Raw genomic sequence first — 16008 nt, 5'->3', positions numbered from 1 at the left:
CTAACAATAACAAAAAGATAGATTTTGAGAAAAATGGTGTATATCGTTTAGATAAAAAGTCGCATATTTTCAAGAATTAAAAAAATTGATATTTTTGAGAAATTTGAAAAATTGGTCATTTTTGTGTATTGTATATTTTCAATGTTAAAGTTCAATAATAGGCATACATCTTCAAGAAAAAAAATGAAAAAGATTAAAAATCAAATGCATAATAGTACGAGAGTAAAGTTGTGTACGCTATTTTTGAGGAAAAAGGGTATATTTGTTATTTTTTAAGACAGTTGGATATTTTGGGTGAAAAGAAAATTGCATATTTTCATAATGAAAGTTAGGAGGAAAACGTCCTATATTTTTTGCAGAAAATGTAAAATTTCAAGAAAAACAGTTGCAAAAAACATATTTATATATATTGTATGTTTTGATAAAAAAAAATATTCTTTAGATTAAAATTATAATCTTACAAGAATAGTCATATTTTCACATTTAAAAAGGTTTAACATTTTGTAACTAAAAACTCCTAACATTACAAGAATGAAGTCCTGTTTTCGGCATAAAAGTCGAAATTACTATGAGAATAAAGTCATACGTAACCCCATACTGTGTAGAATTGTTTAGTTTCAAATTGTAATATTCTCAGAATGAAGACATTTATATTTTTAAGACTCAAATTGTCATTTTATGAGAATAGTCATATGATTTTGAGAAAAGTCTTTGGGAGTTTTGATGTTTTTGTAATTCATTTTTTTTGCCCAGAGTCGTATTTGCCCGCTCACCTCACGCTCACGCATCCGCTGGCAAACCCGGCAGTGATGAGGAGGTCCGACGTGGATCCCGGTGTGTGTGTGTGTGTGTGTGTGCGTCCCCCCCCACCGCCGCCTCTCCTCGAAGACTCGCTCTGCTTGTCTTCTTATACCTGCGCGAAGCTAGAGCGTACCAAAGCACTCTCGTTTGCTCCATTGACACGTAGCGCTCTCGACTCCAATTACCGGAGATCAATCCAGATGACCGCTTCCGTCCCATCACAGGTGCCATCGCAGTGCATTTGTTGACACACCCGTGATCGTGATGCAGAGTCAAAGTTCCAACTACGCACCTATTCGAACAAAACATGTTGCAATACAATTTCTGCATCTCTGAATGAGACTTGAGACCAAAAGGTTCCCTCTAATGCTGTGAACATTGGCACTTATTCCATAGTTTTGTACTTAAAAATATTGTCTGCTGGAAGAATTCCCCCCCCCCCCCCCCCCAGTATTTATTTTCGGCTCATTTTCTGATGGTTTTGAACAGGTCTTTGCCCACCCACATTTTGGTCGAAACCCTACTTGAGCTGTGGCCTAAGCGCCAGAAGCAGACCTGATTTCCCCGAAACTAGTTCACAACGTCCTTGGTTGGCATTGGGAATAATTGTTGCCTATATTCAAAGCCTGGATTTGGATTTGGATTTATTGAATTTTTGGGGGGACAATATCGAGTGAAAATAGTGATGTTCGATACATTTGTGTAGGCTTGTTTTGTTCGAATCGATCGCTAACAGTCGATAAGTGATTCGTTTCCACTTATGTTCGCACATTTTTGGATCTGTTGCGCCTTTCAAAAACAGTTTTGGAAGATGACATTACACAGGCGCTAACGTTTATGAAGTTCTGGTTTGATCAGTGGCGTCATGTCACCGATGTCAGACTTTGATGGGCACTGCTGGCTGTCAACACATCAACGCACAGATTCAAGACACCCTGTGCAAAACAGCCCCAAAATATCAAATGAAGTCAATCAGGGGCCTTAAAATTGATAGCAGACGTCTTAACTTTGGAAAAAACAAATAGAATATGATTCAAGTTGTAATTCTAACACTTGTATAAAATGAGGTAAAATATTAGAAACAATTCTCATGCATGCCGTTCTACGCCATTGCAAACTATAACCACCAAACTAATTTTGTTCAAGGAAGGCCGATTTTTGTATTTTTATTTTTATTTTTTTAAATGTCATCATATTTGTAAAGACAGCTTTTTGAACATCTTGTGTTGGATCTCATTTGATCGTGGAAGTGGTAAAACAACCTAGTGGTTGCTGTTTGGTCAAGCAAGAGTTTGATTTCATTTTTTCACATTCTCGACTAATGATTTCCATCTTTACATCCATCAAAAAAGCCTTGATGGCAAATGTTGCACTTGAGCACATGATGCAGTCCGCTGAGAAGGACGTGCTTGAACTTGCCATTTTAATGAACATGTAAACACACACACACACACACACACGTAGAAAATAACACAACCCTCTCCCGAGTGAAAAGAAGCCTCTCTGAAAGAAAAAAAAAACAACATTACAAATGATCAGCAGTGGGAACTTGATGACCTCGTAGTGTTAAGTGTGATTATGCGTTAACCAAAGGTTGAAATGAAAAACAATAACTAACAGTTTGTCCCCCAACGAGTAGCGACATGAGTTGTTATCGCGCTAATTGTCTCGCTCGTCTGCTTCAATCAACACGTCTGGAAACGGGAACAGCGTGCATGTGCGAGCCTCGTGTCCGACGAACATCTTTTGTGGGAGTCGTCATTGCAACACTTTAGGAGATCGCCGTGAAGGCGTGTTGAGGGCAAGGACATTTGCGTAATCCTGAAAAACGAAATAAGCAACAAACAAACAAACGGCAGCTGGCAGGCCGTTGATTTGAGCACCTAACAAACTTCAACTTTGTTGTTTGTTTAATGGAAAGTAAACTTCATAATGACCAGACTAACTTTTGTGTGCTGGCAAGTTCTAGATGGTTAAGCTAAGGGTTGCTTGAGGGCAGCTTGAGTCAAGCCTGAATAGTTTGAATAATCACTTCAAATGTTGTCAGCTATCAGAATCAGAATCAGAATCAGAATCATCTTTATTTGCCAAGTATGTCCAAACACACACGGAATTTGTCTCCGGTAGTTGGAGCCGCTCGAGTACGACAACAGACGGTCCATTGACAGAGAACACTTTGGAGACAAAGACGGTGTTAAGTGTGATTATGCGTTAACAAAAGGTCAATAGTTTTAGGCTGAACTGTTGAGGTGAGCTGTTCGATTACATTGAGCTCTTTGTGATATAACGTCTTTCATTGAATATACATGACATTTTGTTCATTGTTCTGAAAGTACAGTACGGCGGAAATGGACCAGCTGAATTTTTCCAGCGTCGGTTTGCGACTGCAAACGTCTAATGTTTCATTTGACTTGTCAATCAAAGTCCCCAACATGAAGAGATCTTGGCTGCTTTGACTTTGTTGGCCTCGAGACCGCAGACCGACCAACCAACTTATAAATCAGCACTAAAAACAAACCAAAAAAAAATATATATTATAAAAATGATTATTTTCCACAAAGCAAGGTGATTGGACCTATCACCTGGAATTAAAATACTTGGTTACAAACCAAAAAGGAGTCAAAGCGCATCATTGACTGAATCAAGATGTTAATACAACACATTCTACATTTTCTATACATTTGTAATTATTTGTTTGTTGCTAAGGAAACATGAATCTTGAAATCTCGAATACTTCTGCTCAAGGTTGCATTATGCCACTTGGCTACACCGTATAGATATAAACAAGTGGAATAGAATCTAAATGTATTTTTGTCTTTTGCCCAAACAGTACTGTTCTATAAATGTGTTGCATAAATGCTATAATGCACAAATGCTTATAAATAACTTGAGCAGCAATGTATGTTGAAAGACGGCAGTGTTTAATAAATTCAGTGTTTCTTCCTTATCCAGCTTATTTCAAAGTTGCCCAAAAAAAACAAAACGTGCCACTTTGCGTTCCAAAGAAATATCGCAGAACATGCTTGAACTTGCCATTTTAATGAGGTCTCTATACAGGTAAAACACCAACACACATAAGTGGCCATAACAACTCTCCCCGGAGAAACCAATGTCTCGGCAAAGCAAACATTGAAAGCGTGAACATGAAACAATTAGGAATTGAATCAATGACAACCTCGGGATGAAAATGAATAACAACAACAGGTTCTCCATGTCCCCGATGAGTTGCAACATGTGTCGTTGTGCTACTAATTGTCTCGCTCCTTTGCGTCACTCAGGGTGATGGGGGGTGGGGGGGTGACGACAATTTGCACGCCAACGCAATCAACAACAAGTACCGGTGTTCGATTCCTCCGGCTTGACTAATGGAACGCTTGTGGGAATTGTCATTAGAACACTTGAGGAGATTGATGTGCGCACGGCTCAGACACCAACATTCAATTCAATTCAAAATCAAATATCGGCGCGTCTCCATAAATTACGATATGGTGGAAAACCATGCCATAGACAAGGCTATGGCATGGTTAAATGAAACTCCTCCCCTCACTTCAACAAAGTGTAGTTTCTTGGCACCAAAGCAATATTTTTATATTAAAAGCACCAAAAAAAAGTCAATAATGGAGGACTGGTTCCCTCCCCTTAAAGAAAATCAGTAAATAGGCACATTTTGTACTGTTCACAATTTTACGAAGCAAACGCCACCATGAAATAGTTATTCCACCCTTTCCTCTGCATTACGCGTCTTCAAAGGGTGAGTAGTTTCATTTTGTTTGATTTTACTGTAATTTCTTCTTGAAACTTGAACGACAGTTAAGAATGTTAAAAGGTAACTGAAAACATTGCCTGTACCTTACACTTTCCGCCTGGAACCAATTCATCCATCCATCCATTTTCTGAGCCGCTTCTCCTCACGAGGGTCGCGGGCGCGCTGCAGCCTATCCCGGCCGGCTATCATCGGGTAACTCAGCGTCTCGCTGATAGGCAGGACACAGCAGGTGAGGCTGGGGGAGGCCACCTCATCCACACACAGCATCAGCACTGGGACACCCCAAGGTTCTGTCCTCTCCCCGCTGCTCTTCTCTCTCTACACCAGGGGTGCTCAATTGCGTCGATCGTAGTATTGGTAGATCGCATGACATCTTGTGACATAAAAAAAAAAAAAAAATAAGACATCAGTCTATCATCCATCCCGTTGCTTGATTGATATACATATATAATCGATGATATCTGAATTTTTCTGACACTTAGGTCACGCGCATGCCCAAACAACGCTGCTACAAGGTAACTGCAGATGCACAAACAATGGCGCCAAATGTGTCAAAACTAACAAGATAGTCAGTGAATTACCTCCAATTTTGATCTCTCGGTGTTTTCTCTTAAAGTTAAGAAATGGTATAAAAATGAGTGGGGGAGCTGGACCAAGGAAGAAGACAAAACCTTACCACTTTCATACGGAATGGGACGAGGAGTATTTTTTCACGATGACATTTTGGAAATGCGTATGCCTCATTTGCTGCTACAAAAAAGGACAAACTCCGACTGCGACGGACTATCAAAACTGCTGAAAAGATTGTCGGTACCCCCCTACCCACCCATGAGGACTTGCTAAGACAAGAGCGTGCAAAATCCTCTCGGGCCCTCCACATCCCGGTCACCGGCTCTTCCGGCTCCTTCCCTCAGGTAGGCGCTACCGATCAATGCAAACTAGAACCAGCAGGCATTCCAACTGCTTCTTCCCTCTTGCCATCAACTTCTTAAACAGCTAACCTACAATTCCATTGCAACATGCTGCCAATTTTTTTGTCTTGAGTTTGTTGTCACATTTCTGTCAGGCCAATTATACATATTCGTGCACTCACTGTAGTAGTCTCGCCACGCTGCGCTATTTGCATATCTGATGTTGACCAATACTGGCCACTCGTGCCAGAGTAGCATCTGCCCCATTTGCACAATGACTGAGGAGTATCTGCAACATTTGCACAATCAACATTGTTCCAGGTTATCGCGCTACTCGTCATTTTAAACCGCATACACTCCTTGAAGTCTCGGCGCCCTTTGCACAATGCTCATTGCACCGGACTACTGCTATATTAGTCTTTCAAACTGCTCTAAGTGCTAGACGACTCTGCATCTTTTTGCACAATTGTCAAAAAAATTTTTTATAAGAATTGTACCGGCATTACCAGATAACTAGCAAGCCTTTATTGCTCAGTGACTGTTTTTCTCAATGTCTTTATGTCTCAAAAGGGTTCTCTGTCAATTGACTGTCTGTTGTCGCACTAGAGCGGCTCCAACTACCGGAGACAAATTCCTCGTGTGTTTTTTTTTGGGGGGGGGGAACATACTTAGCAAAATAAAGACGATTCTGATTCTGTTGACGGGCCTGTCGTAAACCGAGGAACCGCTGTAAAGCAGATGCAATCGTGTTGTTCCATGCGTCTCTCTGATTGGTCAAAATAATTAATCGGAATGTAGTTACGTTACGTAACCTCTTGCGGTAGTCTGACAGGCAATACATGTCTTCCGCCTCGTAAACTGTTTGAATCCAATGGGTGTGTTAGATTGTAAAGTGAAATTTGAGTTTGTCTTGGTGCATTATTTATATTAAAGTATTTATGATTACATTATATACGATGGATCCACTGTGGCTGTCGGATGCAGCTCGCCCATTTCTGCCTGACAAGCAAAATTCAGGGACAACGACAAAGAAATCTTTCCAACAAACCCGGAAAAGAAGAGCGGAAGATTAACACTGCTGTAAAAACAGAAGGGCGCCACGGAATGCCTGAAATAAACTTAATTATGGCTATTTTGTAACATGAGTACGCGTTCTAATGAAATTAATTTGGTCACGTTCACGTCGAGGAAGTTAAAGGTGACGTGAGAAAAAAAAAAATACAAAATCAGCAACTCCGAATGCGCCTCAATACACCTCTGGAGCACTGGAAAGTGGATTACAAAATGTCTGCATAACAATTAAAAAGCAAAGAGCACTAAGTATCCATTCTGTAATGATTACCTAGCGTCTTTCAAAATGTGCCAACTCGAACATTCCTAGCAGGTAAGTTTGGCTCCTTTGCTAGCTAACCGACACGGCACAGTATCAAGTGTCTTCCGGTGAACTTGTTACCGAGCTTGCTCAACTTTTATAGCCACCGATGCTGTCGCCTCTCTTAATAACGAGCTCCTCTGGCAAGTTCGGTGAGTTCGTGGTCACCCCTCCTGTTTGTTTCAGTGGTGTTTTCCTGCTCTCTGGGAAATGAGCTGACTGTGGATCAGGGCTTCCAGCAACAAAACACAATGGCCAGAATATCCTGGTATCAAGAGAAGGTGGGCAGGTGTATTTATAAAAGTGGCTATTTATCACCCCGGGAGCGCACAATGGCCACCGTGAAGCCAAGAAAGTCATTGGTGATTATCCTCTTTAGTTCAGTCAAATGTTGTTGATGCCACAGATTGGAGCCTACGATCAACAAATCTGGGAGAAGTCTCTGGAGCAGACCGATTTAAATGTAAGACGAAGAGAAAATGTTGTGAAAGGAGGTTGTTTGTGCGCGTCCATATCCAAGTCATCTCTCCACTAGGGTTTGGACAGCAAGCCCAGGAAGACCGGCCACATCAAGTCAGATCTCATCGACGTCGACTTAGTCCGAGGTGAGAGTCCAAACTGCCGAGCCGTCACGTTCGGGGCCGTCATTGCTTCTCCCCTCGCAGGCTCCACGTTCAGCAAAGCCAAACCGCAGAGTCCCTGGACGGCGTTGACTCGCAAGGGTTTGGTCCGCGTGCTGCTTTTCCCCTTCTTTTTCCCGTGGTGGATCCAGGTCACCTCCAAGTCCATCTCCTCGTGCATTCTGCTGCTCTACTTTATGCAAGGTTGGCCGCGTCCTACTCTGATGGGAAACTTTTGGGGTTTTAAATGACGGCGTAAATGTAATTAATGCAAACTAGAGAAGAAATCAAAGGCAGTCAAATATAAGAATGCTGTAGATACTGTGTCAAATATTTCTTTTATATTCATGGCCTGGAAGTGTTTTTCATACAAATATATATATATATATATATATATAGTATAATCCTGACTTTACTACTGTGGGAGCGTTAGTTGTCGCGTTCTGACAAATGTCAAATGTCGCAACCATAAGAACGGAGTGGAAATCCGAGGACCCCCTGCAATCGCAGCACAAATCTAAAACTACACAATGACTTGTATCGGAATTGCAGTTTAGGATTGTGGATAATTTTGCATTGAGATATTGTGAGTGGTGGTTAAAAATAGTTTTAAGGAGGCATTCTTGTGCATTTTTTTTTTTCAATTTAAGAGTTTATGTCTGTGACATGCTTCCATCAAAATACCCCAAGGATCATTCATTCGAGCATGCTTTATACCGTTAATTATTTTGCTGAAATGTTTCGGGCCCTGTGTCATGCAAATGAGTGAGCCCCACCCAGTATACTGCTGGGCCAATGGCGAGTCCGGCTTTCGTATCTCAAATAATCGTTCCCCGTTAAAATGACGCAAACGCCGTTTATCCATTCCAGCCCCCATTGAAGGGGAAGAAAGAAAAAAAAAAAAAACTAGTTTTTTTAATAAGACAGATAGCCCTCTACAGTACTGTACTTTATAAAAACATACAATAATAGCACAATTAAATAGAACGTAAAGAATTAAACAGTTTGAACGTGACGTGACGTGACGTGTGCGCACCTTGGCCACCAGGGTGCAGTATAACATACATACGTACGTACATAGATGCACGAAGATGGTCAACAGTGCTCAGTAAGCTGCTGTAATAGCAGTCATTTTGCAGAGGATAAGGAGCATATGCCTGTGAGTATTGTGTTGTTGTAATGTTGTCTTTGTCCATATGTTGTGTTGCTGCACCGATTGTGTTCAAGTAGCTGCTGCTCAAAGGGTTATAACGCCGCAACATCAATGCCAGTTTCGTTTGCCTGTCCATGGCGTTTTGCATTGTGTTTTAGCATTAGGCTCGCAGACTTGTAAGACAAGTTATGTGGTTTGTTTAAATAGACAACGTGTAATTCCCTTACCTACAATTCCCTTATGTTGAATTTTACAGTAACATTCAACTGGGAATGGCAATAAAGAGCTTGAAGCAAGCCCTTGACCTCTTTTCTTTGAAGAAGTGTCCACTATCTGCCGAACTGCACCACCTCGCGTTCGTAACTCACGTTTTTGCTCGCGACTCGAGACGAAAAAAACAGGTGACGGCTAGTATCTCGAAAAACTCTTAAGTTGAGGTCTGACTGTATTTTGTCGACGTTACTCTACTGCAGTGTCTGCATTTTTTTATCTTCGTGAAGGCACAATTGCAAAGATATAGCAGAATGTTTTTTCTGGCTCTCATTAGATTGTTCAGGTGTACTTAATGTTGCTTCCACTGAGTGTATTTACAGTAATTAAGCCACACACCTGAGCACCACAGGAAGACCTAGACTTTGTTATTATGCCCTTTACTCATGAGACCATTTTCGATGTCACGCTTCCTCTGTAGTGGCCGCCGTGGTGCTCTATGTGGAAGTCCCCGGGGCGAGTGCCAGTGAGGCGTTCGGGCCCTTGTGTCTAATGCTGCTGCTGGGCACCGTGCACTGCCAGATCGTGTCCACCGAGTGCAGCCGCTGGCCCTCGGGCGGTCCAGCCGCCGGCAACGGCAACAGCGGCAGCAGTCCGGCCCGCAGGAGGAGGTGAGACACTCGAAGCCCGGCCCGAGCACTTTACGTTCTGTGGAGCAAAGCAGCCGGCTATTTTCTTTCCTTCCTGTCACGATCAGGCCCAGGAAGGGCAGGGCCCAGAAGAAACTGGATGAGAAGAATGAGAGCGAGGATAAGGAGCCGCAACTCCCATCGCCGTTCGAGGAAGTCCAGCGAGCGAAGAGAAAGGTACCGACATCAGTCAGACTCAGCGGATAGAAGCGGCTCGGGAAAGGTTGAAAGACACCAGACGATAAATGCAAATGTTTTCCAAAAGTACACATGACATTCGCCAAATGCAGTAGGACCTCCAAAGTCGACCTCTAAAGTGGTACAATTTGGAGTTGAAACTAAATCTTCTGGGAAAATATGCAAAAGATGATGACTTTATTGATCCCACAGCAGGAAAATCCACTGGTTACAGCAGCAAACAATAATATACAATATTATGAAAAGAGCAAATACTATCAAACTCAACCAGGTTGAGGGGGGAGGGGAATGTTATTTACAAATAGCATCCGGTTGGAAAAAAGCAAACGGTATCCTCTGGACCCTAGCTTTTCATGGGAGATAGGGCCCAACCTTGAATAGCGAAAATCTGCGGAAAAAGTTGACGGCCTTTACAATTACTGTGGAAAACACTTTTTTGGGGGAAACATCAATAAGCGGAAAACTACCACCCATTTTTGCGTTTTTTGGTCTGAAAACCTCTCCCCATAATTAAAAAAAATATATATATTTTGACAAAAATCTGTAAATAAGTGAATCCACGGGCGCCGAAATTACGATATTTTCGATAAAGACACTGCTCAAACTCTGTTTTTTGCCATATCGTCACAGAGCAAAAGAAAGTCTGGCTTCGGCGCGTCGGACGAGCTCTCGAGTGAGGAAGAGGAGGGCGTGCAACCAGTGGACGTGATTCCCGCCGTTCCCTGGCCGCCATCCGCGCCGCCATCTTCCGTGCGCTCCAGAAAGTCCACCACCAAAGCTGCAGTCCGGCCTCAGGTCAACCTTCTTGCCCTGTGCTTGTGGACATTTTCATCTTTTTTTTTTTGTTCTTATCTAAAACTCTTAACATAACCCCGCCCCCCAGGATAATCGCTCAAGATTTCAATCATCGGACTCTTGCTGACTTTGAAAGGAAAGGTTGAAAAATGCTCAATCTGTGTTTCCCCCGTTTGACCCTCCTTGTGCGACAACAGGAAGGAGCTGGGGCCTTCAAGGCAAAGCCGCGGGAAGTGGAGCGCCTGCGACCCGGCGCGGGCTCCCGGCCGGCCTCCGACACCGACGACACCATGTGGGAGGAGCTCCTCCAGGGCCCCGACTCCGCCTCCACGGGGAGCAGCGACAGCGAGGGTAACGGGCGGTTCGCGGGCGGCCTGGCGCTGCAGCAGACCACCACGCTGAGCAGCGATGCCGAGAGCCTGCAGCAGGGCATCGCAGGGGTAAGACCGAGACTCGCTAACAGATGTGAATTACAATGACGGCCGCGGCATGTCGTCGCAGCACCAGCTGTCCTGGCTCCAGGCGTGCCACCCTTCCAGGGACCGAGTCAGCGCCATCATCTGGGAGCTGGGCGAGTGTAAGAAAGCGGATATGTCCGTGCTGGAGATCAGCGGGATCATCCTCACCCGGGTACGGTAGCTGTCAGATTACTTGACTGACACCTTACGTGCCCTCATGTAACTTTATGGATTCATTCAGTGTTTCCCCAAATTTGTGGAGCCAAGGTACATGTTTTGCATGAGAAAAATCTCACGGCACACCACCAATTAAAAATGTCACAAAGTGTGACTACGAATTTATGTGGTGATCGTGGAAGAGTTGTTGTGCGTGTCATTATACGTCGCTGTCATAGATACTGTAGAAGAACATACCATGAAATACATTTGTGCCGTATTTTCTCACAGGCGATTTATGCTGTTTGTCAAACGTTTGCTGAATTTCACAAAATGGCTTTTCTACTGCATTAAAACGTCTGCGACACTTTCTGTGGGCGCAGTGTTCCGGATACTTCATCTTGTCTTTTTCAGGTGAAGCTTGCGGAGCAAGGCGTGGGCTACCTGGTGTTCGGCGGGCTGGTGACGGCCACGCTGGCACTCCTCCCCTTCGCCTTCCGCCTGGCGCAGCGTCTGGACGTGTCCAGCCTCGGCTCGCCGTCGGCGGCCGAGCTCCTGGAGATTGCCTTTAGCCCGGCCAGCGCGCACACTTACGCCTTCTTCTTCATCACCACCGTACTCAGGGTGTGCCTCACGGGACTCTTCTTCTTCATGATGTGCGTGGCCGAGAGGACCTACAAGCAGGCGAGTGACGACGCTCCAGGTGCTTTCTGTTTGTTCGCAGGATGATACAGGACACGACTGATACGATCCGGTGAGCCCAGAGCCGGCTCGCGCCTAAAGTCGCGAGTAACAAGTTCAAAATCAGCTTTCAGTAAACCGAATCAAGTCACAGCTCAAAAGGTCTCAATGAGTGCTTTCCAGATTGCGAGGTGTTTTGTTTCTTTTTTACAGCAAAATAAACAACCTACATGAATCCATGACTTTTCCAGTCCTTCTGTATCCCTTTTGCAACCTCTGCAGTTGCTCTGAGAACATCCTGTCTGAAGCCTCACAATAACATCGCATGATGACAAAATGTGAGCAGCAGGATGACGAGGTCCGCGTCAATACCCATTCCAATTGAACCGCTACGTGTATTGGTTCAAGGATCAAACACGTGAATTTGACTGCTTATCGAAGAGCAAGTTGTGCAAAATATACTGAAACATGGAACAGAAATGTGCATTCAAAAGTTTACAGAAGGTCAAATGAAGGTCACCTGTAAAAGTTCTAGTGCGTTTTAGGTTTATTCTGAAATTGCACCCGAAGGCCCAATATCCCAAAGTCTTTGTGATTAGTGTATACTCAAAATCAGCCTGTGTGTGCATGATCTTATCAAATCCGGGAGAATCCCGAGATCAAAGTTACTTGTCACACAATAAACAAACCGGGTCAACTCATTCTAATATAATCCAAGTAGTGTCACAAAATGTTCCATCCATTGACTGTTTTTCCATGTCGTCTTTCCCACAGAGACTTTTATTCGCCAAACACTTCAGCCACCTGACGTCTGCTCGCAAGGCCAAGAAGTCTGAGATCCCTCACTTCCGGCTGAAGAAGGTGCAGAACATCAAGATGTGGCTCTCCCTGCGCTCCTTCCTCCGGGTACGGATCCCGCCGTCGCGACCGACCGCCGCGCGTTTGTCTGACCGCTCCCTCGTCTTCGTTCATTGCTTGCAGAGGCGAGGGCCGCAGCGCTCCGTCGACGTCATCGTGTCCACCATTTTCCTCCTCGCCCTCTCCATCTCATTCATTATCTGTGCGCAGGTAAACGCGGCGTCTTGACACAGGTGGGTAGAGAAGCCCATAATTGTACTCAAGGAGAAGTACTGCTATGTTAGAATAATATGACCCAAGTAAAAGTCCAAAGTAGTTCTCCAAACGATTACTACTCGAGTACGGAGTGACTGTGAATTTTTGGGGGACAAACATATTCAAGAGGAACGTGCAACTTCCAATATTGCCCAACAATATCACTTTATCACTAAAATAAAAATCAATTCAATCTTTTCAATTAAAATAACGTAAACTAAGCAAATTCAACACTCATGAAAATAGCACAATAGGCTCACCGGCCAGCGATGACTTTCAAAAAATCAATGTTTTCTCACGTACACAAAACACACACATACACACACGTGCGTTTCTTTTTCACAAAAATAGTCAAGCGAAAGTAAAAAGTATGTTTCATTTCAACTACTCCGACAAATACATTTCATTCAAAGAGTTACTTAAGGCAATGTCGCGTGTCCCTCCCCACCTGTGCGCTTTGAGCTCGTGTTTCTCGTGTCACCCGACGACTGAAGTCGCCGGTGTGTTTGTCAGCTTCTGCAGAGCCACAAGACCTTCCTGGACTCGCTGACCAACTGGGAGCTGATGCTGTGGGCCTCGTCGCTCGTGCTCTTCCTGCTTCGGCTCGCCACGCTGGGCTCCGAGACCAACTGCAAGTACAGCAACTCCTCGGTGCTGCTCACTGAGCAGGTCAGAACCCGGAAACGGCAAGCGTTTATGTTCGTTTATTCCCTCGAAATTACAAAAAAATGAAATGCTATTTTAACCCCTTAAATAAATAGGATTACTTAAATCTTTTTTCCCTTCAGAATGTTATTGGCTCGCATTTGATCGTGGTGTACTGAATGTTGTGGGCAGTGAGTGCGCGTGACCAGCAGGTGTCACTGTGTCACTTCCACTTTGTGTGCCTTTCAGATCAATTTGTATCTGAAGATCGAGAAAAAGCCCAACAAGAAAGAGGAGCTCAACATTGTGAACAACGTCTTGAAACTGGCTACGAAACTGATGAAGGTGACGTGAGAACACACTTGGACGTGTGAGCGATAATTAACGCCCGACCTCCCGCCAGGAGCTGGACATGCCGTTCCGCCTTCTCGGCTTGACGGTCAACCCGCTCATTTACAACATCACCAGGGTGGTCATCTTGTCGGCCGTGTCCGCCGTGGTCAGCGACCTGCTGGGCTTCAACATCAGAGTGAGTCGCACAGTAGAACCTTAGTAGAACTGTAAAATGTAAAAAAAAAAAAAGACCTAGCAATACAGTGGTGCCTTTAATTCTGAGTTTCATTTGTCCGGTGACCAATTAACGACATTAAAATGAAAACAAAAATTGTACCTGAGGGCAGTGATTTTAAGCGCGGTGCGAGTGCCACACGGACTCTCTCGAGTGACGTACAAAAAAATAACTGAATTGAATACAACTCAAATTTACAACGTTTAATACATGAAATACAATCAAATGGATTCCAGTGACGCTCCTAAATATGCGTACAGCCTGTTGAAACTTGTTTTATTCCAGTACATTTTGAAATACAGTTCAGTTGTATTTAACTTTCAAGTACAGTGCAACGCATACACATTTGATCATATGAACTATTTGTTTTTAAACATTTGCGGTATGTGCAAATTTTAATGGAATCCAGTGCTGTTTTTTGGGGGGGAGGGTTTTCCCCATTAGTTAAATGGGGCGTTCATGTTCAAACTGTGCATATTGTTACAGTAGCTTATAAGATAGTTTTTACGCTCTATTTTAATGTTGGTCATTATGGTGTTACTAGGAGGGTTAAATGGTTTTTGTAGGGCGGTACGAGGTATAAAAAGTTTGAGCATGTTGATGATGATGCGTGCAGAGTTTGCTTACCTCACCTAACTTTTTGTATATATTCTTTTACTTGTGTTCTCCCTCAGTTAACAACCCTGGTTGAGTGCTATTTTTGATTGTCGCAAAAAAAAAAGAGTCGCTGAGATCCACAGTTTTTTATGAATGCCTTCCATCTTTTCTCCTTTTGTGTAACATGACAGTTTATTCTCTTGTGTTTGTGTTTTGCAGCTGTGGAAAATCAAACCTTAATGTGAACACAGCAAAAGGACTTTTTGGCTTTTAAAGCAGAGAAAGGACACACGTGCAACACTACTGACCGCCCGCCGCGTGGCATCGCCCCCCCCCCCCCCCCCCCCCCCCCTTTGAATGTGGTTTAACATAACAGGAAAGTGAAATACTGTACAGTCAACTGAGTTATAACACATGCTACTTAATGCCATTAATTGAACACAGGTGGGCATCTTAAGGGTTTTTTATTTATTTCAGGTTCTAGCACTTATGTATTCATAGACTATGACCACTATCTGCCTTCTCCATCGAGGACCACTGTCATGAATTGAACTATGCAAGTATGGATTGTTTAACGCTCCTGCTTATGTTCCTCTCTTAGCTTTACCAACGATGCTGTGTGTTTATCCATCTGTCCGTTTTCTGAAGCGCTTGTCCTCATGAGGGTGATGTCACAGGTGAGCGGAAGCATATCCCCGCTGAGAAGTGATCGCCGGTCTGTCACAAAGCACATCACGACGAACGACCAGTCACACCTAGGGACAATTTATAGTCGTCGATAAAACACGCGTGCTTGTTTTTGGAATGTCGGAGGGAGTCAGCGAAAACAGCTCTATTTTTTAATCAATACATTGAAGGTTATGTGGGGTCACTGACGGTGTAGTAGTTCACTCGCCTGGCTTCCATGAAGGCAGCATGTTTTTCACCTCTAACGGTAAAGCAGCCTAGAAAATGGATGGATGGGAAATGTTATGGAACATGTATAGATTCACGAAATGATTTCTTTTTGGAACGTGAACTTGCAAGCGGGTCGCATTCGTCTGTGAACATTTTTGGTGCAGCAAAGAAACCAACATGACAGGAGAGTTAATGCAGGGTTGGGGGAACCACTTCAGCTTTGTTTTTTGTCTTTACTCCAAATGTATGAAAGAAATATGATTTTATTGTACGAGGATTTGTGTTGACAAATTGGGACTTTTTGCAATATCAGTTCCTCCATTTGTTTTTAGAATATGGACCAGAAAAGGCTTCGTAAAATAAAATGTTTCAACTCCG

At 43.6% G+C, this 16008-nt stretch overlaps 2 protein-coding genes across 11 annotated transcripts in view; one reads left to right on the top strand and one right to left on the bottom strand.

Annotated features, from left to right (window-relative positions):
* Positions 1-6955, bottom strand: part of LOC133483101 (olfactory receptor class A-like protein 1) — an 8840-nt gene extending 1885 nt beyond the window's left edge. For 2 of the 8 annotated variants that reach the window (XM_061783723.1, XM_061783725.1), the window contains exons 1-2: positions 6821-6955; positions 4651-4940 (exon numbers count right to left, since the gene is read on the bottom strand). The gene's annotated coding sequence lies outside the window, so the exon portion shown is untranslated. Of the gene's footprint in view, positions 1-773; positions 4941-5148; positions 5177-5243; positions 6184-6424; positions 6570-6820 lie in introns of those variants that run through there. The other 6 variants (XM_061783718.1, XM_061783722.1, XM_061783724.1 and 3 more) reach the window with 6 other exon arrangements.
* phtf1 (putative homeodomain transcription factor 1) lies at positions 6393-16008 on the top strand. Of its 3 annotated transcripts, XM_061783708.1 has the most exons (17): positions 6393-6862; positions 7037-7131; positions 7257-7313; positions 7386-7455; positions 7516-7674; positions 9315-9504; positions 9591-9699; positions 10351-10515; positions 10713-10955; positions 11017-11145; positions 11544-11813; positions 12585-12716; positions 12792-12878; positions 13437-13592; positions 13818-13913; positions 13972-14097; positions 14953-16008. In XM_061783708.1, the coding sequence occupies exons 2-17, from the start codon at positions 7102-7104 to the stop codon at positions 14971-14973; spliced, it is 2040 nt and encodes a 679-aa protein (XP_061639692.1). In that variant the 5' UTR covers positions 6393-6862; positions 7037-7101; the 3' UTR covers positions 14974-16008. The 3 variants fall into 3 exon arrangements, with proteins under 3 accessions (XP_061639692.1, XP_061639693.1, XP_061639694.1); XM_061783709.1 differs by lacking the exons at positions 6393-6862; positions 12792-12878 and having other exon boundaries at positions 6997-7131; XM_061783710.1 differs by lacking the exons at positions 6393-6862; positions 13818-13913; positions 13972-14097; positions 14953-16008 and having other exon boundaries at positions 6997-7131; positions 12792-12901; positions 13437-13574.

This window comes from Phyllopteryx taeniolatus, chromosome 9 (assembly GCF_024500385.1).
Source record: "Phyllopteryx taeniolatus isolate TA_2022b chromosome 9, UOR_Ptae_1.2, whole genome shotgun sequence".
Taxonomy (NCBI): domain Eukaryota; kingdom Metazoa; phylum Chordata; class Actinopteri; order Syngnathiformes; family Syngnathidae; genus Phyllopteryx; species Phyllopteryx taeniolatus.
Note: the sequence above shows the minus strand (reverse complement) of the source record. Positions and strands in the feature narration are given on the sequence as shown.

Coding starts and splice junctions, on each gene's coding strand:
- phtf1 (XM_061783708.1), top strand. CDS start 7,102: ATGGCCAGAATATCCTGGTATCAAGAGAAG. Junction 7,132..7,256: donor TATCCTGGTATCAAGAGAAG/GTGGGCAGGTGT, acceptor TTGATGCCACAG/ATTGGAGCCTACGATCAACA. Junction 12,717..12,791: donor CCCTGCGCTCCTTCCTCCGG/GTACGGATCCCG, acceptor CATTGCTTGCAG/AGGCGAGGGCCGCAGCGCTC.